The 27,471-nt window shown below is 43.6% G+C and overlaps 2 protein-coding genes across 6 annotated transcripts in view; one reads left to right on the top strand and one right to left on the bottom strand.

Annotated features, from left to right (window-relative positions):
- Window positions 1-10,938, bottom strand: part of LOC105470956 (oxysterol binding protein like 10) — a 326,292-nt gene extending 315,354 nt beyond the window's left edge. For 2 of the 5 annotated variants that reach the window (XM_011723317.3, XM_011723319.3), the window contains exon 1: window positions 10,576-10,938. In XM_011723317.3, coding sequence (XP_011721619.1) covers window positions 10,576-10,856 — 281 coding nt within the window. In that variant the 5' untranslated portion in view covers window positions 10,857-10,938. The remainder of the gene's footprint in view (window positions 1-10,575) is intronic. The other 3 variants (XM_011723316.3, XM_011723318.3, XM_071090768.1) reach the window with 2 other exon arrangements.
- Window positions 10,939-11,059: 121 nt separating this feature from the next.
- On the top strand, window positions 11,060-25,820 carry LOC105470957 (zinc finger protein 860). Its single transcript, XM_071090767.1, is given in 3 exon segments — window positions 11,060-11,579; window positions 16,159-16,440; window positions 19,205-25,820. A coding segment is annotated over 1 exon segment (2,733 nt). The 5' UTR covers window positions 11,060-11,579; window positions 16,159-16,440; window positions 19,205-19,626; the 3' UTR covers window positions 22,360-25,820.
- Window positions 25,821-27,471: the final 1,651 nt, after the last annotated feature.

Here is a 27,471-nt window from a genome sequence, read left to right as displayed (position 1 = left end):
TTCCATAGCTCCGGATCGGGCAGGGTGTCCGCTGTGCTCCTGATCCAGCGAGTCGCCCATTGCCACTCCCAATCATGCTAACGGCTTGCCATCGTTCCTGCACGGCTAAGTGCCTGGGTTCGTCCTAATCGAGCTGAACACTAGTCACTGGGTTCCATGGTTCTCTTCCGTGACCCACGGCTTCTAATAGAGCTATAACACTCACCCCATGGCCCAAGATTCCATTCCTTGGAATCCGTAAGGCCAAGAACCCCAAGTCAGAGAACACGAGGCTTGCCACCATCTTGGGAGCCCTGGAAGCAAGGACCCCCGGTAACAGGAGGAGGGATGAAAATACAGTTTTATTTTTGACAGCCATGTATCCAGCTAAAAACTGGGGTCTATAGCTAAAGGAAAAGGGGAGAATGGATAGCTTTGCAACACCCACCTCCATCTCATTTTAAAGATTAAATTAGATAGTATGTGTAAAGTGTCTGATGCTTCAGGGACCCACAAATACACAGGGCCAGTGTCACCCATGAGGTAACACAGACATTTTGTGATCTGTGGTCTCAGTGGCTTAAGAGGTTCTTCAGAAAGTAGCCTTTTATAGCCTAGTCTATCTTTTACAGTCTCATCTCTGGCCACACTCCACATACAACCTGCATTCAAGTCATACTAAACCTATCTCCTTTCATGCCTCCAAACATTTGTACTCACAGAGCCTTCTACCAGGGACGCCCTGCTGAAGCCCTTGTCTGCAGGATGAACTCTTCAACATTCTAGAAGGTTTTCCTCCACCTGCCACTTCTGCCCTTTATTCCCAAGTGGAGCTGCTGCTCCCACTGCCAGGTGCTTCCTCTGCAGTAGCACTCACCACCTGTACTGTTGCATCTAATGAGTTTTTTTTTTTTTTTTTTTTTGAGACGGAGTCTTGCTCTATCGCCCAGGCTGGAGTGCAGTGGCACGATCTCGGGTCACTGCAACCTCTTCCTTCTGGGTTCAAGCGATTCTCCTGTCTCAGCCTCCCGAGTAGCTGGGATTACGGGCGTGCACCACCATGCCCGGCTAATAGTTGTATTTTTAATAGAGACAGGGTTTTGTCATGTTGGCCAGGCTGGTCTCAAACTCCTGACCTCAGGTGGTCCACCCATCTCAGTCTCCCAATGTGCTGGGATTACAGGCGTGAGCCACCACACCTGGCCCTAATGAGTGCTTTCTATGTGCCAGCCATCGTCCTAAACCCTTTACACACAGCTTCTCAGTTGATCCCCAAAACTATGACACAGACACCATATTATTCCCATTTTACAGATAAACTGTGACACAGAGGTCAAATAGCTTGTCCAAGGTAAAGAGGAGAGCTGGGATTTAAAAACAGGCTACTGGACCTCCGAATCTACACTCTTAGCCACAACACTGGGCTGCCTCAACTACTTGCATAAGAAATCTAAGTGTAATTATAGGGAAGGGATGATCGAACTACATCTCACAGACTGTATCAGCCCACCACCAGCTTTTATAAATAAAGTTTTATTAGAACACAGATACATCCACTTATTTACAAAAGAGCACCCGGTAGCTGCCATGAAGACCATATAGCCCACAAAGTCTAACCTACTTACTCTCTGGCCCTTTACAGAAAAGTCTGCTCCCCTCTGTTATGGACTGTCAGCTCCTTAAGGTAGGGCCTGTGCTGATTCCCTCCCGTCTCCTGCTTCTCACATGGCATTTGGCATATACATAAAAAGCGCTAAAAAATATTTGGGGTATAAAAATTCCACCAGGCATAATTTCAAGCAAAGAGGAATGTGTTTGGGGGATGGTGCTGCCACCTCACTCAGGGCTTAGCAAGTTTCCTGACTCGGGGCCAGGCACAGTGGCTCACACCTGTAATGCCAGCACTGTGGGAGGCCAAGGCAGGAGGATCACCTGAGGTCAGGAGTTCGAGACCAGCCTGACCAACAGGGTGAAACCCCATCTCTACTAAAAATGCAAAAATTAGCCGGGTGTGGTGGCAGGCGCCTGTAATTCCAGCTACTCAGGAAGCTGCGGCAGAAGAATCGCTTGAACCCAGGAGGTGGAAGTTGCAGTGAGTGGAGACCATGCCACTGCACTCCAGCCTGGGCGACACAGTGAGACTGCTTCAAAAAGAAAAAAGAAAGTTTCCCGACTCTGTCCAGACTCTACTCAACAACTGAAAGGCCCAGGTAAACTGTAGCAGTGGTTTTCACCGCATTGTTAGCAGCCCACACAGCTCTGATGGAGTGAGCATTGCAGAGACGGCTGAGTGAGGATCATTTGCATCAGTCACCCAATCCACTCGACTGCCCTGAATACAAGGCCAGAACAGAGCCCCCAGTTCCACCCACACATAAGGAGAACCTGAACCCCACCACTTTCCAAAAAACATCCAATCCCACCCACCCACCTCATGGCAGCCTGCACAGGCCACAAGGCTGGCTGTGCAGATAAATACTTAAAACATCCTGGAAAGGAGTGACTAAAAACTGATACTGGTTGCTTTTCAACTCTGTATTTTCATCAATATATTTATAGGAAGGGACTCAACCACACAAAAACATAAATAGTCTCCTAAAAACTACAACACAAAAAGAAAAGATTATTCCTGTTGCAAATGCCTTCTCTGACCTTCAAGGAACAGACTTGCAACAAAAGACCATATATTATGTTTCCTAATTTTATCATTATTATTGATATCATTGCATGAGGCACAAATAAAGCACTTTTTGGGCTGTGACCATATTCAATCCAGTCTAGGTTATCAAAATTCAAATTTTGGATGGTTTTCTTTTCAATTCTGTCTTGGCCTGGCCCCAGATCGCATCAGTGGGAGCCAGGCAGAACTGCAAAAAGCCTCCCACATTTCCGGCACAATCATTTCAACCCTTCTTTCAGGACACAAAGGCCCATGTGGCTTCCTTCTTCCCAGAGTCCTCAGACAACTGTCCACAAGCAGTCTCCGAGGAACCACAGCAAACACAGACAGCCACTGGGCAAATCAAATGGCTTAACTGGGTCCTCATGTAATGAGAGGCAGGGCTAAGACACCTGCAGATTTGCCAAGGCTGGGGCATAAGTGACCACCAAGGCACCCCCTAGGTTCCAGAAAGCTACTCATTAGTCTAAAATACAAGACTCTCAGTCACAAACTTCTGCTGAGGACCTACTGTGCACCAAGCACAGGACTCGTGCCTGTGGTGGCCTCACAACACTGTGAGGTTCGTATCATTTTACAGACAGAGCGACCAAGGCCCAAATAGTTAAATAACTTGCCCAAGGTCATTTGGCCAAAAGGAGGCAAAGCTGGAAAGGTAAGAAGGACTACACAGCTTCTCCCTAGACTGCCCCTCTCAGAAGCAATGCCATGCGCATGAGGAAGTGGCAGTCCTGTTTTCCAAAAGCTCTCCAGGTAGCAACATGAAGATGGCCAAGATGGGGAGCCATGTATTCACTTATACACACTGCTGGTGGCAGTGTGAAATGGTTCAGCTGCTTTGGAAAACAGGTAAGCACTTTCTACACAGGATGGATACACCAGCAATTCTAATGCTAGGTATTTACCCAAAAGAAATAAAAGCATGTGACCACACAAAGACTTGCACAGAAATAAGCAGCTTTATCTGTAATAGTTAAAAACTGGAAACAGCCCAAATGTCGTCCTACAGGTAATGGATAAACAAACTGTGGTATATCCACAGGACGTAATACCTGCATGATACATCATGTCTCTATATATGCAGTGCCCAGGCACCTGTGTACTGGCATCCAGCAAAGGGCGTGTACCCAGAATATATAAACATCTCTTAAAAGTCAAGGAGAAAAAGGCAGACACCCAACAGATAAATGGGCAGAGGACTTAAAGAGCAACTTGCAAAAACGTGACATCCAAATGCCAATTAATACATGAAAACATGCTCAACCTCAGTAGTCATCAGGGAAAGGCATATTAAAATTGGATGACATGAAAACAAGAGACAATATCAAGCGTGGATGAGAATGTGGTACACACAGGACTCTCTCTACACCCTTTTGGTAGAAGTATTAATGCACACAACCACTATGGAAAACTCTCCGCTAGTATCTAATAAGCTGGACATGAGCAAACACTCCTAGGTGTATATCCACAGAAATGGACACATATGTTCTCCAAAACACAGGTAGTAGAATGTTCACAGCATTGTGACCCTATGAATAGGGTCAAAAACTGAAAAGAACTCAAATACCAACCTACAATAGACAAATGTATTTAGTATGTTCATACAATGGAATACCAAATAGCAATGAAAATGAACAGACCACAACGGTACACAGAAACATGCGTGAGCCTCCCAAACATAATGTTAAGAGAAAGAAGCCAGACACACAGATCACATATTACACAATACGAAGTTCAAAAAGAGACCAAACAATTCAATGGTGTTGAGGTCACAACAGCGGTTACCTTATGCAGGGAGATACCATAAGGAAAGGGGCTGTGGGGGACAGGGAATGTTTTGGCAGCTGTTTCTTAATGTGGGTGTGTTCCATTTATGAAAATTCAGTGAACTGCGTATGTATATGATTTGTGTAGTTTCCTGAATGCTGATTAGACTTGAGATTTACTCGCAAAACTCACAGTTAAAGAGACGACGTGAAAAGGCACGAGCAGCTTTTCTTTGTCTCAACAACTTTTTCAAACTGCAAAACAGACACAAGTTCACCTTGGGAAAACAGACAAGAGAAGATAATGGAAATCACCCATAATCCCACCAACCAAAGAAAACCAGTTTGGTGTGAATCTCCTTAAATATATACACACTTTCAAAGGAAGGGGAGGGCAGATTCTGCAGGAAGTGGTTAATACAAAGCAAGTATTTTGAACCATAAGTGAATAAACAATATTATACACTGTTTTGTAACCTAGGCAACCATCCCTTTTATTATTACTATCAATGAAACTATCTAGTGTCCCTAAAGGATTTTTAGCACGCAGCCTCAAAACGCTCCGGCAGACTAGACAGGAAGATGTGCAGATATTTCCTATGTACATGCAGACAAGAATACAAAACCCACAGCAGTGATTTTCAACCCTGGTAACACCAATTCCCTCTAAAATTATTGGGATACTCAAAAAAAAACACTTATTGTCCTTCAAGGTGGCTTTAAAAATTAGTATATACCCCAGTGATGCTTCAATTTGGGATAAGTGGCCCCAAAATGCTGGGGGCCAAACACTAAACACCCAACATATGTTGTTAATCCAGATAGAGTCAAAAGCAAGCCCTGGATATTTGGTCACTAATGGCCCCCAATGGGTGAGCTGTGGTGGGCCCTAAATCAGGGTGGGTATGTCACAAGAAGAGTCATACTCCCTGACCCAGAACCAAAGACTGTTTGCAGAGAGCAGGACAGATGATAAACACAGCAACACAAAGACAAGGTGAAGAGCAGGTACAGAACCAAGACTTCTAATATTAACAATAGCTAACACTGGCTCAAATAGAACTAAGCCCTGGTTTCCTTCTCTGTCATTTATTCATTTTTTTATCCATTTGACAATACTCACTCTACCCTTACTGCATACCAGACCCTGTTCTCAATACTGGAGATACAGCAGTGACAAAGACAGAAAAAATTATCTGTCCTCAGGGAGCTTATACTCTAGTGTGGAGAGACCAAAAAAAGGAAAATATAAAGCATGTCAGATAGTAGCAAGGTATATAGAGAGAAATAAAATAGGAAAGGAAGATAGGAATTAGAGGCTGGGAAGGGGAGCTGTAAATGTTTGGTGCCAAGTTTTAAAAGGATCCCTTCAAAATAAAGTAATCATCTTCTCCCCAAAGAACTCTATGATAATTATGTTAATGTGGTCCCAGGGTAACCACAGCACTCAGAATAAAAACCAAGAATTTTATGGACCAGAAAGTGCCTACTTAAAAACAGACAAATTGAAGATCTAATAATAGCTACCACTTCTTGGTATCTTGCTATGTACTATTCTCAGTCTCTTATACACCGATAATCTCATTTAATCTTCACATTGAACTAATGAAAAGAGTAGCATCATTTCCCACATTTAACAGAAGAGAACAACAGAAGCCCAGTGCAATTAAAGAGCGAGCCCGTGGTCACATGCGTGCTAAGTGTTGATATCAAGATTTGAATCCAAAGTCCACGCTACTCTTCCTCCCCAAATAAACGTCTACTTTAGAGACAGGGTCTTCCGCTGTTGCCCAGGCTGGAGTCCAGTGATGTGATCATAGCTCACTGCAGCCTTGACCTCTGGTGCTCAAGCAATCCTCCCACCACAGACCCCTGAGCAGCAGTGACTACAGGCCTAAGCCACCACAACTGGCTAAATTTTATATTTTTATTTTGTGGAGACAGGGTTTCACCATGGTTCCCAGGCTGGTCTGGAACTCCTGGGCTCAAGTGATCCTCCCACCTCAGCCTCCCAAAGTGCTGGGATTACAGGTGTGAGCCAATGCACCCAGCCTTGTCTTCCTTAATCCTGGTCAAGATTTGTTGTCCTTTAGCATTTTATTGAGTTCTTACAACCCCGCCAATCACCAAAAAGAGAACTGGAGGTTGGTTCCACATTTGCAGTGTCTTCTTTTCTCCAAATAAGAAAAAGTGAATAGCAATGGCAACCCTTAGATATTTAAATAACAATTTCTAGATCCGATTAGAAATTATTTCCTCAGATACTTGATATTATCAGCAACTCCAAAATAGTTCCATTTTAGTTTGAGAGTAAAGTTAGACTTAGGGCAAATGAAAGTTCCTACAGCCAGTTTCTTACTGGGGGTAGGCATCTCAAACTGAACACAGTCCAAACAGAACTCTTGGCCAAGCCTCACCCTCCCCACAAACACATTCCCCTCCTGTGATCCTCATCTCCACAAAGGACGTCTCAACCTCCCAGCCTCTCAGACCCACAAATCAAAAGTTATCCATGCCCCTCTCTCACCTCCACATCAAATTCATCAGCAATTTCCACCCGCTCCACAACAGATCCATCCTGTCTCTCCAACTCTCTGCCAACCCCCAGCCCAGGCCACCAGTATCTCTTTCCTAAACCACTCAGCCGGGCTCTTAACTGGTCTCCCTGCTTCATGCTTTGGCCCGTTGAAAATCTCATCTCTACACAGAAGCCAGAGTGACCAAATAAGGATCACTTCCCTTCCTAAAATCCTTCTGGGCCACCAGAACCCAGTCTGAAATTCTAATCCTGGCCAACTAGGTGCTATGTCATGTGCCTCCCCAAGTTCTTGAGGTTTACTCTCCCCCTGGTTCACTCTAGATGAGTGATAAGATGGGTAATAAGAGAGTGCTCTAAGTTAAAATGTGAATAGCAGTAAAGACACTAGACCCACACTTAAAATTATTGCTACAAATACTTGCCTCTATCTCATCACCTTTTTTTAACCTTCATAGCACTTGCCACTTTCTGGATTTTTTATTGTTGTTCATTTGTATCGACGCACTGACTCTTCAATGCCATCCTGTAAATCTATACAATGTTGTTATGCCTGAAATATTTTCTTTAAATATCTATAATGAATGACAGAAAGACCTTAATGCATGTTTTCCCCATACTCTAAGTATTTCACATTCTCATCCAGTGAGTGTGAGCCAAATGTCCTGAACTTACTCTCCTCAGTTCAGCACGTTCCCATCATGCAGTTTTCTTCTCTGTGACCTCTCTTTATGTCATTTATTTTGTATTCTGGCCCAAACTGCCTTCCTAAGGGCATGAGGATGAGGCTACAAATAAAGGCAGAGTATGATGCCAAATGTTAAAATATAAGTTTTACGGCAACTTGAGAACACGCAAGAGGACACCAGGGTACAAACTGTTAGTGGGTGATTGGTGTTAAGTCCTGGGAGCTAGTGAAGAGCATTACAATTGCACAGCAGCCTCAGAGGATGAACCAAGAACTTGGTTGCTATAGATTTGTCATTAACTGTGGGCACTTTGAAAAGAACTGCCAAAGGAAGATGCTATGAGGCCCAGAAAGAAAGGCAGCATGAATCAGTTGGCTATTTGCACTAAGGCATTTCCCTGGACCAGGGAAGGATAGTAGCTCCAGCTCCTAGAACAGTGCCTGCCACATAGTAGGTGCTCAATAAAACGGTCTCTGACTAGATAAATTAATTGAACAAATGAACAAATGAATACATTTTCAAAGTTTCTATTTTTATCCTTTTCTATCTTCCTTTTCACTAATCCAGCTCTCCTTTCACAAGACCCCTAGAGAAGGGAGAATTTTGCAATCACAGAGTCATCGTAAATCTTCTCCAAACCACTAATGGACCCTCCGCCATCGTTCAGAGAACACAATGTGGGAAATAGAAACCCTGACACTGAGATGTTAACAATTACAGACAATGCTTATGGAGTCAGTGGTAGACTTGGAGAACGGTGAGTCTACTGTGGTAAGAACAAACATAGGCAGACAGCTATAAATCACAGTAAACAAATTCAGTAAAGATGAGACATCACTTAAGGACACTCAGGAGTGTACATAATACAACATTTCACCTAGGTAGCCTGCGATCACATAGGTATTATTAATGGCATTAAATGTGCTTCTTCTCAACCTTGCCTCTAACCTAAACACCACAATGGGTTTAAAATAATGCAAAAGAATGTTACTCCAATGCCTCCTAAATCCACTCCAAAGAACAAATCCTTTAATACACATTGCAGGTAAAATATTGTTCCCCAGCAAGTAAATAATAAAATAACTGTAATCCAGGGTAAAAGTTCTGTTGGCCTCATAAGCTACTTGAAGAAAAAGCAATAAAAGTGATTGCTCAACACACCAACAAAATGCTGTTACTGACAAGGCACCGTGAGTTGCCATTAACAAGACATAATTACCAAGAACTGAAATCAGATTTAGTCATCTCACATCTCCCTGTACCTACGCATTCTACCTATTCTTTTCCAGCTTTCACAAATTGACACTAGGACTATTTTGAGAAATAAAAGGATTCAAAAGTTAAGTGCAACTTCCACTAACATAGTAACACACCTCCCAGGAAGCCCAGGTGACTCAGAAAGTCCTATATGTACAGTATCAATATAGAAACGACTCGGTTTCCATACTTCAAAAGTCCTCTTCCTCCAAGTTGAGTTTCGTGCAAATAACTGGCTGATACGTTTCAGATGGAAGCAAATCTGAACATTTCCAAACAATCTACAGGAAGAGATAACCAAGTAATATCGTCCATGCAACAGAGATAAGCAACGTTCCAGGATATGATTCAAATCTCACAAACATCCTTAAGAGCCCCAAGTCTATTAAGATCTGGAGACTATTAAATAGGCAGGACAAAATACCCCGCCAACCACCTCTCCAAAAAGCATTGCTCTCCTCGCACTGACACTTGTATTTCCCTCTGGCTTGCTTTTGAAAAACAAATTGAAAAAAAAAACAAAAAGTAAACAGCAGTGCCACATCTGTTCTTGTCTTCCTCACGATGGCAGATCACACACACTACCACCATTCCAAGTGCCTCCTGAGCCCCTTTCCTCGACAGCCCCATCCTTCCACGTGTCCACAACTAGGCTTCTCAACTGTGCGGTGGAAGTGAGCACGAAACTTCAAAAGGGACCTGAAGAGGAAATAATGATAATAATGTAAATTGCTATTAATATTAAAATGGGCGAGGGTATTTTTTCTTTCTTTTTATTTTATTTATTTATTTTTTTTGAGTCGGAGTCTCGCACTGTCGGCCCGCTAGATTGCAACGGCGCCATCTCGGCTCACTGCAACCTCCACATCCCGGGTTCAAGCGATTCTCCTGCCTCAGACTCCTGAGTAGCTGGAATTACAGGCGTGCGCCGCCACGCCCGGCTAATTTTTTGTATTTTTAGTAGAGACGGGGTTTCACCATATTGGCCAGGCTGGTCTCGAACTCCTGATTTCGTGATCCGCCCGCCTTGGCCTCCCAAAGTACTGAGATTACAGGCGTGAACCACCGCGCCTGGCCTCTGTTTTCAAACAAAATTTCCGTTACAGACATCGGAGGTTGCAAGGCACAAACTGGGGCAGGAGTATGTACACTTGTCAAAGTGGCAGGATTTTTGTTGGTGGTGGTGTTCTGAAACACCAAACTTTAAAATGAACTATGGTATTTAGAGAATTACTGTAATCAGAGCAGACCTGCTAACGCTTTTTCATCCAGGCACAAAGCACGCCCCTTCTGCCTCCCTTTCCCAGTCATTCCTCAGGGGTGCGGGAAACAACGGACAAGCAGAGCACGGGGACCAGCACGCTCCTCCTGCCACTCCAGTCTCTGCAGGTGCCAGCACAGAAGAAAACCTGGGCTCTCGCCTCCCTCCCTGCCACTGCGGTGTGGTCCCGGGGTGGAGACACGACGCGCCCCATCCTGAGAACCCCACCTGGAGGGGAGCAGGGACGCAGGAAGGGCACCGTTGGGAGGCATCACCCGGTTCGCTGGAGGCACAATCGCGCGCGCGCGTACACACATACACACACACATGCACATGCACACACACACACACACACACACACACACACACACAGTGGCGCGCGGTGGCGCGGGCGGCTGGCAGGTTACCTGTTCTGCCAGCCCTGGAGGAGGTTGGTGTATTTGCTGAGCACGCCCTCGAGCGCCGGCTCCCTCCTGCGGCCGCCTCCCCCGGACGGGCTAGCGGCCACAGAGCCCGGGCTGCTGCGGCTGCCCCCGCCGCCGAGCCCGGCCGCCGCAGACCGGCTGGAGACCCCCCGGCCCGCCAGAGAGCAGGAGGGCGAGGAGCCCGCCGAGGTAGCACGGCTGCTGCTGCGGCTGCTGCTGTTGCTACCCCCGCCGCCGTCTGTGCCCTGGGTTGCCCTCTCCATGGTCCGTGCGCGCCCGGGACGCGGGTGCCCGCCGCGCTGGCGGCCCCGGCACGGCTGCTGCTGCTGCTGCTACAGCTCCGGGCGCCCGGGCCGCGCGTGGCTGCTGCAAATCCCCGGGAAATGCCTGACTCATACAGGAGGAAGAGGAGGAGGCGGCGAAGGAGAGCTGGGAAGGAAGCCAACGGGGCTGGATGCAGCTGCGGCCGCCCCTCCTCCCGCCGCGGCCAGGGCCCGGCCCCTCCCTCCGCACTAGTTTCCCGGGCAAGTTCGGAGCGGGTGGCCGGCTAAGCGAGCCCTCTTCGGGTTCTTCCTTCTCTTCCTTCGTGTCCCTGCGGCCTCTTAGGCCCTGGGGACACTCTAGGAGGCCGATCTGCAAGGTGGGCACGCCCTAAATCCACGCCGAGTCACCCACGCATTCCTTCTGCCACCCTCTCTTGGATCCGAAGGGGCGAAAGGGAATCTCTGCGCGTCACTCCCCACCCCCTATCCACCTCGGGACCTGGAGGGAGGGGCAGCCCCACCCACCCGGTCCACCCGGATATGGACCCGCCCGGCCTGACAGGCTCACACACGCACTCCCTCCCTCGGTCTTCCGCACATGATCCTGCGCCAGACGCTCCTACACAGTAACCTGGAAATTGTCACCGGCGGAGCAAAATCACAGGGCAGGGAGGCCCTCCGCGTTGTCTGGCGGAGGAGGGGAGTGGCAGGTGATCCTCACAGGTAAGCTCGCTGCGCATTTTCATAAAGCAGGATTATGATAAATGCTTAACAGACACAGGACTGGGCTGGGGTGAGGCGCGCGAACTCTCAGGTTTGTGCGAGTGCCTCCTTAAATTGAGTGTCCTAGGTCACTCACTGGCCTAACCCTGATCCCCTGCCCTGAATGACACGCATAAACCTGGCAAGTCAAAACTTATCCATTGTTATCACACTGCACGTGCACCTGGTAACAGAGGCTCTGAAACCGGGAAAACTGCTCCGGAGGCAAGGGAAATTAACAGATATTTACAAACATTGAAGGATTCTCTGTGTTGGCTGTAACTTCTGCGCCCCTCTTCCTACCTGAAGATATCTTTCTACCCCACTAATAATTTTTGTGAATATAGATACCCATTACAATCTGAAGTATCAAAAATTACCTAGAAAAAATCTTTGAGGAACTCAGACTCTCTCTCTCTCTCTCTCTCACACACACACACACACACACACACACAAAACAAAAGGTGATGATGATAGGTGATCTCCGTCCAAAGGATCTACAAACCCATCAAGCAGATAAATACTTCAACAGTTTTAAAAAATTACTAAATGGAAGACTCAGCTCTTAAAGGAACAGTTCCCCCAGCCTGACCCCTTTCTAGGTTCACATCCTTCCAGGAAGATTTCATGGGTGGTTTAGCTCTAGAGATTTTCACGGAGTTGTTTCTGGAGCTGAAGGCAAGTGGTTGTGTCCCTGAGTAAATTACAATTCCAGGCGCCTACATAGTGTTTAAAGAAAAAAAAAAAATCTGAAAAAGAGATTGCCTGGACCAACTTTGAAGCCATTCAAGCTGAATTCTAACCTATGACTTTGATCAAATTACCTTTTTTAGCCTTAGTCTTCTCACTTGCAAAATGGGACAAATGATACTGGCTGTGATAAACTAGGCAAGAATGTTCATTTGTTCAAAATATTTGCTGGCGCTTCCTATGGAAGGAGTATCCTTCCTCCATGTGGACCTCAGGCTTGGCCATGGAATTGCTCTGAGCAATGGAATGTGAACAGAAGTAATGAATGCTCCTTCCAAACATAAGCTTTAAGAGCCGTCATGTGGTTCCACCATCTTTCTCTTTTCCTTGTAGGGGGAGAGCAGCATGTCCAGATAAGGACTCTCCTTAAGCTTGCGACCCGGAGTGAGAAGGTGTGGAATACAGCAGAGCCTAAGCCAGTTAGTGTTGGCCAAGTAACATGCACAAAATGTTTGTTTGAAGCCATTGAGAGTTTAGCATTATTTTTTACCACAGCATAGCTTTGTCTAAGCTAACTTACTGATCATATATGAGTGTTCATTGAGTCCTGCATTGACATATAGACTGAAGGTGGGAAAGTAGGTGCATCCTGAACTATAAAGGTCAGTCATTACGTACCAAAACAACATGCCTTTTTATTGGAGACTGACACCTTAAGCTCCTGCTAAAAGAGGAGAAGTGTCATCATTTTATTTCATATTACCTAAGCTATGCCACCATTACTCCACCTTACGCAGCCAACCTATGACTGGATGAGCTAACACAACAAATTCTCACCTTGGACTAAAAAATTAGACCCTTGAGATAGATCAGTTCAAGGGAGGAAGGAACTAAGCTAAAAGGAATACTAAAGGCCAGGATGGGGCAGGGCAAGCCAGCCATATGGGATCAAAAATGTCCAACTCAGTAGCAACAGGTGAGTGGAGCAGATGTGCTGAAAGTAGAGGCTGTATCATGACAGAGAGATGAAGCACATGCTGTTCCCCCTGCTGGCAACACTATTCCCTGCTCTCTTCACCTGGTTTGTGTTTCTCACCCGTGGAATTATGGATTAGAAGTCACTTCTTCCAGAAAGCTTTCCTTGACCTACCCTAGTATAGCAAATAGAGAAAAGGTACCTGCAGAATTATCCTTGGAGAGGAAAAAGTCTTTATGTTTGAAAAACAATTTGAAAAATACATAATAAATTGGCAAAAAGTATTTGAAATCCATATTGTAATGCCCAGCGGGTTCATCTTGCTTGTTACCCAGAAAAGCCAATGAAGGTTTTGCAATAGAGGAAGAATTTAACAATTGTAGGGCCAGCCAAGCTGGAGGACAGGAGTGTGTTATTACTCACATCAATCTCCCTGAAAATTCAGATCCTATTGTTTTGTTGTTGGTTTTTTTGTTTGTTTGTTTGTTTGGGTTTTGTTTTTTTTTGTTTTTTTTTGTTTTTTTTTTGAGACTGGAGTCTCACTCTGTCGCCCAGACTGGAGTGTAGAGGCACGATCTCAGCTCACTGCAAGCTCCACCTCCCGGGTTCATGTCATTTTCCTGCCTCAGCCTCCTGAGTAGCTGGGACTACAGGCACCTGCCACCACATCCAGCTAATTTTTTTGTATTTTTAGTAGAGATGGGATTTCACCGTGTTTGCCAGGATGGTCTTGATCTCCTGACCTCGTGATCCGCCCACCTCGGCCTCCCAAAGTGCTGGGATTATAGGCGTGAGCCACTGCACCGGGCCCACCTAAGGTTTTCTTTTAAGGATAGTTTGGTGGACAGAGGGCTAAGGAATGGGGAATGCTGATAGGTTAGGTCAGGGATGAAATTATAGAGAGTTGAAGTTTGTCTTCTTGTACTGAGTCAGTTCCTGAGTAAGGGCCACAGGACCTGATGAGCCAGACTGGGTGGTGGCAACTGGTCCATCAGAATGCAGGGTGTGAAAAATACCTCAAACACAAATCTTAAGTTTTACAATAGTGGTGTTATCTATAGGAGTGATGGAGAGGTTAGAAATCTTGTGACCTCTGGAAAAATGGCAGGTAATCATTTAACTATGCCTTTATCTTAGCAAAGTTCAGACCTCTCTTAATCCTGTTACAAAGGTAGTTTGGTGTTCAAACAAGGAGGGAATAGTTTTGGAAAGGGAATATTACAATCCTTGCTTTAGGGTTAGACTATGAACTAAATTCCTCCCAAGTTAGCTGTGGCCTATGCCCAGGAATGAATGAGGACAGCTTACAGGTTAGAAGCAAGATGGAATCAGCTATGTCAGATTTTTTTTACTGTCATAATTTTGCAAAGGCACTTTCTGTATGATTAAAAATATTGGCTAGGCCAGGCGCAGTGGCTCACACCTGCAATCCCAGCACTTTGGGAGGCCAAGGTGGGCAGATCACTTGAGGTCAGGAGTTCAAGACCAGCCTGGCCAACATGGTAAAATCCTGTCTCTACTAAAACTACAGAAATTACTGGGCGTGGTCACACATGCCTGTAGTCCCAGCTACTCAGGAGGCTGAGGCGGGAGAATTGCTTGATCCCAGAAGGTAGAAGTTGCAGTGAGCCAAGATCACACCATTGTACTCCAGCCTGGGCAAAAGAGCAAGACTCCATCTCAAAAAAAAATTTTTAAATAAAAAATATTGGCTAAACACAAATGCTCAATATAAGGACCATTTCCTTAATTTACCCAGATTGCATAAATCATTTAGAAAAAATTTTAGGCTGGGCGCGGTGGCTCACACCTATAATCCCAGCACTTTGGGAGGCCAAGGCGGGCGGATCACAAGGTCAGGAGATCGAGATCATCCTGGCTAACACAGTGAAACCCCATCTCTACTAAAAATAGAAAAATTAGCCGGGCGTGATCATGGGTGCCTGTAGTCCCAGCTACTCGGGAGGCTGAGTCAGGAGAATGGCGTGAACCTGGGAAGCGGAGCTTGCAGTGAGCCGAGATCATGTCACTGCACTCCAGCCTGGGCGACAGAGCCAGACTCCGTCTTAAGAAAAAGAAAGAAAGAAAAACAATTTTAAACGTAAATAGAATGACTGTAAATCTAACAGCCATGACAGACCATGTAAAGATTTTGGGAATGAAGATATGCATGATTAGAGAAATAAGATAAACACATTATACCTCTTGAAATAATGGACAGAATCAGTAGTTCCTAGTAGGGAGCTGACTACCCCATCTTCTCCACATGGGCCTGGGGGGCTGGTCTGGAGTTTCCAGTAGTTGCTTCTGAGGCTCCCTCCTCTAGCTAGAAAGCCTTGGGAGGATGTTCATGGACCAGCAAGTAAGTGAATGGACATTGACTTCATTGGCCAGATGACAGGAATGAAGCTTGTCCACAAGTAGAGAGAAAATTATCACAACCAGATCACTCTCTGATATCAACTTGGTCATATCTGTGTTAGAAACATGTGATCTGATGTGTTGTACATCCCAAATAATAACAATAACAGCTAATGTATATTGAGCACTATGTGCTACACTCTGCTTTAAGAGTTTTACACATAATGACTCATTAAATCCTCACAACAACCACATGAGGAGATCTATAGTTCTTACTCCCATTTTAGAGGCAGAGGAAACTGAATTGAAGAGAGGTTCAGCAACATCCTCCAAATTCTGGTGGAGCCAGGATTTGAACTTAGGCAATTTGGTTACTGAGCCTGAGTTCTTAGCCACTGTATTATAACACTGCTTCGTAATGAATCCAGTTTCATTTCCTCTACTTAAGGAAACTGCAGAAAGCACAACTCAGTGCCTGGAATTCCGTTCCCTGTTATATTTTTATGCATTTAGGAATTGATCCTCTCATTACCACTCTGAGAGAAGCAGTACAGATGTTCGGGCCCCCAGCACCCAGCCACGGGGCCTGAACACAGTCATACTCAATACATGTTTATTGCATGATAAATGAAGCCCAGTTTTACTGAGGAAGAAACAGAAACTCAAAGAGGAGGAGCTGATGCTGAACCAAGGCCTTCTGACTCCAAGTCCAGTGTTCTTGCTGCCTGAACTTCAGCTGTGATGTGTACATGCAGCCTTACCATCCAATGGGAAGAAGAAAATACCAGAATTAAGGTATGGACCGTCCACTATCCAGTGAATAGACAGCTCCATTAAGATTACCCTGAGAGAGCTGGTCGTGGTGGCTCACGCCTGTAATCCCAGCACTTTGGGAGGCCAAAGCGGGTGGATCACGAGGTCAGGAGATCAAGACCATCCTGGCTAACACAGTGAAACCCCTTCTCTACGAAAAATACAAAAAATTAGCTGGGCGTGGTGGCGGGTGCCTGTAGTCCCAGCTACTCGGAAGGCTGAGGCAGGATGACCTGAACCCGGGAGGTGGAGCTTACAGTGAGACAAGATCTTGCCATTGCACTTCAGCCTGGGCGACAGAGCAAGACTCTTTATCAAAAAAAAAAAGAAAATTACCCTGAGAGTTACATCCAAGGAAATCAAATAGCTACAAGGGTTATATGAAATTTTGCCATATGACTATATATATATATAAATATTAATATTTTTCCAAAATGGAAATAATGTCTTTTTGTTTATTTTTTTGAGACGGAGTCTCACTCCGTCGCCCAGGCTGGAGTGCAGTGGTGCGATCTCGGCTCACTGTAAGCTCCACCTCCCAGGTTCACGCCATTCTCCTGCCTCAGCCTGCTGAATAGCTGGGACTACAGGTGCCGGCCACCATGCCCGGCTAATTTTTTGTATTTTTAGTAGAGACAGGGTTTCACTGTGTTACCCAGGATGAGGTCAGGTCTCCTGACCTCGTGATCTGCCCACCTGGCCTCCCAAAGTGCTGGGATTACAGGCGTGAGCCACCACGCCTGGCCTATTTTATTATTTTATTAAATAGATGCTCACTTTCAAAGATTTGCACTCAAAATTATAAAGTAAAAACTGAAGGCCAGGTGCAGTGGCTCATGCATATAATCCCAGCACTGTGGGAGGCTGAGACGGGAGGATTGCCCAGAGTTCCAGACCAGCCTGGGCAACCTGGAGAGACTCCATCTCTAAAAAAAGTTTTAAAATAAGCCAGGCACAGTGGCACATGCACCTGTAATCCCAGCTACTCAGGAGGCTGAGCCAGAAGGATTGCTTGAGCCCAGAAATTTGAGGCTGCAGTGAGCTATGATTGTGCCACTACACTCCAGCCTGGGTGACAGAGCAAGACCCTGTCAAGAGCCTGTCTCAAAAAAAAAAAAAAAATTAAAAAATTAAAAAATTATTTCTAAACCACTGCTAATAATTTTTATATATATATACTTTTATCTATGTATGTCCATATTTATGTGTATACACACACACACACTATATATATACACATCTCCTTCCCTTCATCCAGACACTCTTCTATGTAGAGACATAGTTGTATACTATTTTATTCAAAAACAGGTTCATACTATAAAACATATAATACTTTCTAATTTACCTCGTTTACTGAAGAATATAGTATAGCCAATTTCCTTTACAGCTATATCACCATTTGTAACAGTTTCAGAGTATTCCACTGTCTATATGCACCCTAATTTAATCATTCCACTAGTGATGAACACTCATATTTCAAGCTTTTACTATTGTGAGAAATGTTCTTTAAATATCCTTTTCCATTAATTATTTCCTTAGAATAAGATCCAATGACTGGGTCAGGCTGCATACACTTAAAAATGTGGCTCATGTACTGCAGAATTAACCCCCAGAAAGTCTGAATCAATGTTTACTATGCTGGTTCTGGCTAGATCTAACATGTCGGACCATTGGCTGGATGGACTAGGCTGGCCTTGTTCGGGCTGGGCTGTCTCTCCTCCACAGGGTCTCTCATCCTCTAATAGGCCAGCCCAGGCTTGTTCTCATGGCATGGGGAGGGTTCCAAAGAGAGGAAGCAGGAAGGGCATCCTGAAGCCTAGTCTGGGAACTGGTATAATGTCACTTTGCCACATTTCAACTAACAGTGCTAGAAGACGGACATTTATAAGCAAAAAATTGAAAGACCTATACTTCATGCTTTATGCAAAAGTCACCTCCAAATGGATCAAAAACCAAAATGTGAAATGTAAAACCATCAGATTTTTGGGGGAAAACATAGGAAAAAAATATTTATAAACTTGGTTTAGGAAAATGGAGCAAACACATGTTGCCTTTTGTGGTAAGGGAAGGATGATTAAGAGGGCAAAACCAAGGGTTCAGAGAGGGAAGCCAAGAACCCCAGATAAGTATTCTCAGGCCTTGAGACCTAATCAAGGAACTTGCAACATTTGCCTGACTGGCTTTCAGAATTGCCTTGGACCACTGACCGCTTTGCACCTCCTGTTTCCCCCTTTTTGAACAAGAATATCTGGACCAGTTATCCTGTGTCTGCTTTACCATCGTGTTTTGAGTGTGAAGGGGCAGATAACCCCTCTTTAGTTTCACAGATCAGAGGAACGGCACTTACGGAGCTAAACTTACTAACCTGAGGAGCCTCTCCTACCTAGACCTGACTCAGATGGTGAGATTGTGGACTTGAAGCTAGTGCAGTAATGGGATGAGACACTGGGGGCCACTGAGGAGTAGGATGAGTGTGTTCTACATGTGGGAGGAATATAAAAAAATTTGTGGCCAGAGGGCAGACTGTAGTGATTTCAAAGCTATGCCTATAGATTCTTCTTCTTTAGAGGTGAAGCTTAATTCCTCCCCTCTTGAGTGTGGGATGAATTTAATGACTCAATTCTAATGAATACAATATGGCAGAAGTCATGATATATCATATCCAAGATCAGGTTATAAAGAGGTGAGTGTTCACTCTCGCTCTCTCTCTCTTTCTCTCTCCCCCTGGCTTTCTCTCTATCATCAGTCACTCTAGGAAAGCCAGCTGCCATGACGTAAGGATACTCAGGCCATCAATGGACAGCCCAGGCAGGAGGCATGAAGGTGTGCCAGTCATTGTGTCAGTCACCTTATAAGCAGATTTCCTGACACCTGCTAATGGCCATGTGAGTGACCTTGGATGTGGGTTGTCACCAGTCAAGCCTTGAGATGACTGCAGCCATGACCCACAGCTTGACTACAACCCATGAGAGACACTGAGCCAGGAACACCCAGCTGAACTGCCTCCAGACCCCTGACCCACAGTGACTGTGAGATAATCAGTGTTTGTTGCCTTAAGCCACGAAGTTTGTGATAATTTGTTTCTCGACAACAGATAACTAATACAGACCCGGAAGCGGATCGCCTCAGTGAAGGTCACATTGCACCGCTATTGATTTCTAAAGACTCATGTTACGTGAGGAAGCAGCTCAGAAGAGGAAAGAAAAGGAGCCAGGCATGGCTCTTCCTCAGGGACACTTGACTTTTAGGGATGTGGCTATAGAATTCTCTTTGGAGGAGTGGAAATGCCTGGACCCTGTACAGAGGGCTTTATACAGGGCCGTGATGTTGGAGAACTACAGGAACCTGCATTCTGTGGATATCTCTTCCAAATGCGTGATGAAGAAGTTCTCGTCAACAGGGCAAGGCAACACAGAAGTGTTCCACACGGGGACATTGGAAAGACATGAAAGTCATCACATTGGAGATTTTTGCTTCCAGGAAATTGGGAAAGATATTCATGACTTTGAGTTTCAGTGGCAAGAAGATGAAAGAAATAGCACAGACAGATATGATCGAAGGCATGCTGGAAACAAGCCTATTAAAGATCAGCTTGGATGAAGCTTTCGTTCACATCTTCCTGAACTCCACATATTTCAGACCAAAGGGAAAGTTGGTAATCAAGTTGAGAAGTCTATCAACGATACTTCCTCGGTTCCAACGTCCCAAAGAATTTCTTCTAGTCCCAAAATCCATATTTCTAATAACTATGAAAATAATTTCCTCCATTCGTCAGTACTCACACAAAAACAGGGAGTACACATGAGAGAAAAATGTTTCCAATATAATGAGAGTGTCAGAGCCTTTAATTGTAGCTCACTCGTAAGGAAACATCAGATAATTCATTTAGGAGGGAAACAATATAAATGTGATGTATGTGGCAAGGTCTTTAATCAGAAGCGATACCTTGCATGCCATCATAGATGTCACACTGGCAAGAAACCTTACAAGTGTAATGAATGTGGCAAGGTTTTTAATCAACAGTCAAACCTTGCAAGTCATCATCGACTTCATACTGGAGAGAAACCTTACAAATGTGAAGAATGTGACAAAATTTTTAGTCACAAATCAAATCCTAAAAGACATAAGAGAATTCATACTGGAGAGAAACTATACAAATGGAGGATTTGTGACAAGGCTTTCAGGTGTGATTCACACCTGGTACAACATACTAGAATTCACACTGGAGAGAAACCTTACAAGTGTAATGAGCGTGGCAAAGCCTTTAGTGGGCAGTCAACACTTATTCACCATCAAGCAATCCATGGTGTAGGGAAACTTTATAAATGTAATGATTGTCACAAATTCTTCAGTAATGCTACAACCATTGCAGATCATTGGAGAATCCATAATGAAGAGAGATCTTACAAGTGTAATAAATGTGGCAAATTTTTTAGACGTTGTTCATATCTTGCAGTTCATTAGCGAACTCATACTGGAGAGAAAACTTACAAGTGTCATGAGTGTGGCAAGACCTTCACTCAGATGTCATCCCTTGTATGCCATCGTAGACTTCATATTGGAGAGAAACCTTACAAGTGTAATGAGTGTGGTAAGACCTTCCGTCACAATTCAGCCCTTGTAATTCATCAGGCAATTCATACTGGAGAGAAACCTTACAAGTGTAATGAATGTGGCAAGGTTTTTAATCAACAAGCAACCCTTGCACGTCATCATAGACTTCATACTGGAGAGAAACCTTACAAATGTGAAGAATGTGACAAAGTTTTTAGTCGCAAATCACACCTTGAAACACATAAGAGAATTCATACTGGAGAGAAATCTTACAAGTGTAATCAGTGTGGCAAAGCCTTTAGTGGGCAGTCAACACTTATTCACCATCAAGCAATCCGTGGTATAGGGAAACTTTACAAACGTAATGATTGTCACAAAGTCTTCAGTAACACTACAACCATTGCAAATAATTGGAAAATTCATAATAAAGAGAGATCTTACAAGTGTAATAAATGTGGCAAATTTGTCAGACATCATTCAAATCTTGCAGTTCATCAGCGAATTCATACTGGAGGGAAACCTTACCAGTGTAATGAGTGTGGCAAGACCTTCAGTCAGACGTCATCCCTTGTATGCCATCGTAGACTTCATACTGGAGAGAAACCTTACAAATGTGAAGAATATGACAAAGTTTTCAGTCACAAATCACACCTGGAAACACATAAGAGGATTCATACTGGAGAGAAACCTTACAAATGTGAAGAATGTGACACAGTTTTCAGTCGCAAATCAAACCTTGAAAGACATAGGAGAATTCATTTTGGAGACAAACCATACAAATGTAAGGTTTGTGACAAGGCTTTCAGGCGTGCTTCACACCTGGCACGGCATACTAGAATTCACACTGGAGAGAAACCTTACAAGTGTAATGAGTGTGGCAAAGCCTTTAGTGGGCAGTCAACACTTATTCACCATCAAACAATCCATGGTATAGGGAAACTTTACTAATGTAACGATTGTCACAAAGTCTTCAGTAACACTGCAACCATTGCAAATCACTGGAGAATCCATAATGGAGAGAGATCTTACAAGTATAATAAATGTGGCAAATTTTTCAGACATCGTTCAAACCTTGCAGTTCATCAGCGAACTCATACTGGAGAGAAACCTTACAAATGTGATGATTGTGGCGAGGTCTTCAGTCAAGCTTCATCTTATGCTAAACATAGGAGAATTCATACAGGAGAGAAACCTCACAAGTGTGATAATTGTGGCAAAGCCTTTACTCCACATTCACACCTCATTAGACATCAGAGAATCCATATTGGACAGAAATCTTACAAATGTCATAGCAAGGTCTTCAGTCAGAAGTCACTCCTTGCGAAACAGCAGAAAATTCATTTTTGAGATACTTATTCCAAATGCAATGAGTATAGCAAACCATCAAGCATTAATTGACATTAGAGTCAATTCAGCATTGACTTGAGTTTGAGTTGACTTGACATTGAGTTCAAGCATTAATTGCATTAAAGTGTTTATATTAAGAGGATTGGGCTGCGCAGGGTGGCTCATGCCTGTAATCCTGGCACTTTGGGAGGTCAAGACGGATAGATCACCTGAGGTCAGGAGTTTGAGACCAACCTGGCCAACAGACGTGAGCCACTTTTCCCAGCCTGTTTTTTGTTTCTTTATCAAAAACTGATAGGGATTTTTATGGGTATTGTGTTGAATCTATATCACATTGGGTTATATAATCATTTAACAATATTAATTTTTCCAATCCATCAATAGGGATTGTATCTCTATTTTATATATGTTTTTAATAATTTTGATCAATGTTTGTAGAATTTAAGGTACAAACATCGCCTTTTTACGTTTATTCCTAAGTATTTCTTACTGTAAGTTCTCTAGCAAATGGAAGTGTTTTCTCAATTTTCTTTTAAAATTGTTTAATGTATGGAAATTTAACTAATTTTTGGTGCTGATACTGTATTCTGCAAATACACTGAATGTGTTTATTAGTTCCAGTAGTATTTTGGTTGACTCTGTGATTTTCTACACAGCAGATCATGCAATCTACAAACAAATACAATTTTAGTTCTTTCTTTCTGAAAAAAACTAATACAGATGTCTATCCTGAAACTTGCCATTTTTTGATCCTTATGTTTTGGGATCCTTCTCACTACCACTGACCAACTTTTCATATCCTGAAGATATGAAGTGGTGAAAATAAGAGAATTCAAGACAGGTTAAAAAAAAATATGCCAGGCCGGGCGCGGTGGCTCACGCCTATAACCCTAGCACTTTGGGAGGCCGAGGTGGGCGGATCATGAAGTCAAGAGATCGAGACCATCCTGGGTAACATGGTGAAACCCTGTCTCTACTAAAAATACAAAAAATTAGCCAGGCATGGTGGCGGGCGCCTGTAGTCCCAGCTATTCAGGATGCTGAGACAGGAGAATGGCGTGAACCCGGGAGGCAGAGCTTGCAGTGAGCTGAGATCGCGCCACTGCACTCCAACCTGGGAGACAGCGAGACTCCGTCTTAAAAAAAAAAAAAAAATATGCCAGGTGCAGTGGCTCATGCCTGTAATCCCAGCACTTTGGGAGGCTGAGGTGGGTGGATCACTTGAGGTTAGGAGTTCCAGACCAGCCTGCTTAACATGGCGAAACCCCACCTCTACAAAAAATGCAAAAATTAGCCAGGCGTAATGGCATGCACCTGTAGTCCCAGCTACTGGGGAGGCTGAGGCAGGAAAATCACTTGAACCTGGGAGGCAGAGGTTGCAGTGAGCCAAGATCACACCACTGCACTCCAGCCTAGGCAATAGAGCGAGACTCCATCTCAAAAAAAGAAAAAAAATATACATCAGTGTTGTGTAGGCAAAAAGTATTGACACATAGAAATATGGAACAGAATAAAGAATCTAGAAATAGTTTCATGTGAATATAGTCAGTTGATTTTGACAGAAGTGTAAAGGCAATTCAATGCAGCTTTTTATATTGGTTTCCTATAGCTACTGTAAAATATTACCATAAACATAGTGGTTATTATAAAACAATACAACTTGATTATTTTACAGTTCTGGCAGTCAGAAGCCCAAAAATGGGTCTTACATGGTAAAATCAAGGTATCAGTAGAGACATGTTGTTTCTGGAGGCTCTAGGGGAGAATCTCTTCCTTGCCTTTTCCAGCATCTAGAGGCTGCCTACATTCCTCAGTTCCTGGTTCTTGGCCCCTTTCAGCAAGGACATCACTCCAGTCTCTGGTTCTGTCATTACCTCTCCTTCTCTGACTCTGACCCTCCTGCATTTTTCATAAGGACCCTTGTGATTACATTGAGCACACCTGGATGATCTTTACAACCAGTGATGGAACTGAACATCTATATGCAAAAAACAAACAGACCTTGGCCAGGCATGGTGACTCATGCCTGTAATCCCAGCACTTTGGGAGGCCAAGACAGGAACATCACTTGAAGCTGGGATTTCAAGACCAGCTTGGGCTACATGGCAAGATAACACCTGCCCAGAAAAGTTTTTTAAATAAAAAATTAGCTGGGTGTGGATGGCACATGCCTGTAGTCCTGGTTACTCAAGAGGCTGAGGCTGGAGTATTGCTTGAGCACAGAAGTTCAAGGCTGCAGTGAACTGTGATCATGCCACTGCACTCCAGCCCAGGCAGTAGAGCAAGACCCTGTCTCTAAAAAATAAACAAATATTGAAAATATTTTAAAAGATATGGGTAAGGAAATGAAAGGCAAACCAAAGACTGGGGAAAATATTTGCAAATCATATGTTTGACAAAGAACTTGTTTCCCGCATATTCAAAGAACTCTCAAAATGCAGAAGGAAGAAAACCTTATTTTTTTAATCACAAAAAATGTGAGCATTCACTTCATCAAATAAGATATACAGATGTCCGAAAAAGCACATCAAGAGAGGTTCAACATTACTAGTCATTAGGGAAATACAAGTGAAACTACAATGAAATACTACTACATACCTATTAACAAGACTACTTACGCGCGCACACACACACACCCCCCAAAACTGAGGATACCAAGTGCTGATGAGGACGTGGAGTAACTGGAACTCTTACACATTGCTGGTGAGAGTGCAAAATAATACAGTCACTTTGGAAAGCAGTTTGACAGTTTGTTTTAAAGTTAAACATACACTTAACAATATGATCTAGTTACCCCACTTCTAGATATTTATACAAATATAATGAAAACATATGTTTGTACAAAAAAAACCTGTATGTGAATGTTTATTGATGCCTTATTCATAATCATCAAAACCTAGAAGCAACCCAAAGATCCCTCAACTGGGGAATGAATTAAAAATGTAAACAAACTATGGTACATTTATACAATAAATGAATACTCAGCAATAAATGAGAGTAAACTATTGTTACATGAAACATTGCAAGTGAATCTCACATGCATTATGTTCAGTGAAAGAATCCAGACTCAACCACACATTATATGATTTCCTTGATAATGACATTCTGGGAAAGGCAAAACTATAGGAACAGAAACGAGATTAGTAATTGCCAAGAGTTAAGAGTGGAGCAAGTGTTTGACTACAAAGAGGTAGCTAGACAGAAATTTTTTTGAAGGTGGGTGGAGTGACGGAACTATCCTATAACTTACTTATGGCAGTGGTTACAAGACCTCCAGGCACTCATCGAAACTCATAGACTGTCCACCAAAAAATAGTGAAATTTATTAAATGTAAACTTCTAAAACAAATGTTTAAAAAAGAAGAAAAAGGTATATGAGGTCAAATGTCCTGTATGCCTTCATGTTAGAGAATGAGTTCCCTATGTCAGGGATTGGAAGGAAGGAAAGAAGGAAGGAAGGAAGGAAGGAAGGAAGGAAGGAAGGAAGGAAGGAAGGAAGGAAGGAAGGAAGGAAGGAAGGAAGGAAGGAAGGAAGGAAGGAAGGAAGGAAGGAAGGGAATGAAGGCAAGGAGGGAAGGAGGGAAGGAAGGAGGGAGGGAGGGAGGGAGGGAGGGAGGGACGGACTGCCAGCCCACCTGCATGCCTGCTGAGAATTTTCAGTGATAGTTCTAAGAGCTTTTGGGTAGGTGTGCAGATGTCTTTTCTATACACCTTCTTCAAGTGACAGTAGTATGAGCATTTGATTAAACGAGACACCAAATCAGAAAATTCTTTATAAATTGAAAGTGTACTACAAACACCAGATATGTTACTGCTGAAGGAAGAAACAATCTAGATATTCATGTGTTTTACGATTGAGGCTCCTGAAAGGCCATAAAACAAGTACCCCAGGTTTTTAAAGAGCCGCAGGAAGTCCCTGTCCAGAGATGAAGTGACATGTGGTTAGTGTGATCAATGCAGTGCAAAGCCACCATTAATGACCATCCATGACATCTCCCCTTCCTGATTTGCCATCTGACAAAATGCCCTGTGGAGGGCTGGAAATGGAGGATTAATCTAATCTCAGCATTTTTCTGAGAAGGAAAATGAAACTCAGAAAAAGGAGACTCCCAAGGTCACACTATGAGCTGGAGGTAGAATTGGGGCTGCCAGTTTCAAGGCAGAATGTTCTTGACTGGATGCCATTTCAATGGCGGTTTTAAGTGGTTTGCAAAATACTAGTCCTTCTGACTTCCCCGCAGGTAAACCCAAATAACCAGATTGGAAGATTACCAAAGTGGACAAAATATTCTAAAGACATAAAAGGGGGAAAAAAACAATTCAATGTTCCTGTAAAGAGAAACTTCTGTCCAAAGAAATATTTTAAATTTGAGAATTGTAACATACTTTTTGTTACAATCTGCCAGAGGACTTGATTTCTCTGAACTCTCCAATGCAAGGGAACAATGATGTGATTGAGGGTGTTTCACTTTAGTGTTTCTCAACCTCTAAATATGAGCCATTCTCTGCATCTAAATATGAGCCAACCTATGTGGGATCTGAAGTTGTTTTAAATATAAATTGCCAGGGGGAGAAGTGGACCTTAGGCTTTTATCTGCAGATTTAAGAATTGACTTTCCCCAAGTTTAAAAAGAGAAAAGACCACTTATAGAAAATCTCTAATACATCTCTGTACTCCCAGTCCTGGAAAAGAGAATTTCAGAAAGAAGCTGTTGCCAGGTGTTGATATTTCTTTTTGGATCAAACCTAATATTCAAGTCAATTTTTATAGGTTGAAATTATTGAAGAAAGAAAGCAAAAGACCAAAAAGCAGCAAAAAGATCCCCCTTTCAACTCCAGAGAATGCAGAACTTAAAAAAATAAAATTAAAAAAAAAAAAAACTTGACAGGTATCTTTGGACAGGTAGAAAGTTCAGTTTTGTGAGCACTCCATTCAATATGGTATGTGGTTGTGAATCTTGGAGAACTAAAGCCAAGCTTCTACCCTTCTTCCCAGAAGGCTCCCCACTCACAATAGGAGAGAAGCCAGAGGAAAGGAAATTATCATGGAGATTCATCTTGATGCAAAGGTGGGAGCCTTTATTTATAGATACCGCATGTTTCTTGCAGCTG

This window comes from Macaca nemestrina, chromosome 2 (assembly GCF_043159975.1).
Source record: "Macaca nemestrina isolate mMacNem1 chromosome 2, mMacNem.hap1, whole genome shotgun sequence".
Taxonomy (NCBI): domain Eukaryota; kingdom Metazoa; phylum Chordata; class Mammalia; order Primates; family Cercopithecidae; genus Macaca; species Macaca nemestrina.
The sequence above is the reverse complement of the archived record's forward strand: the minus strand, read 5'-3'. Positions and strand labels throughout refer to the sequence as shown.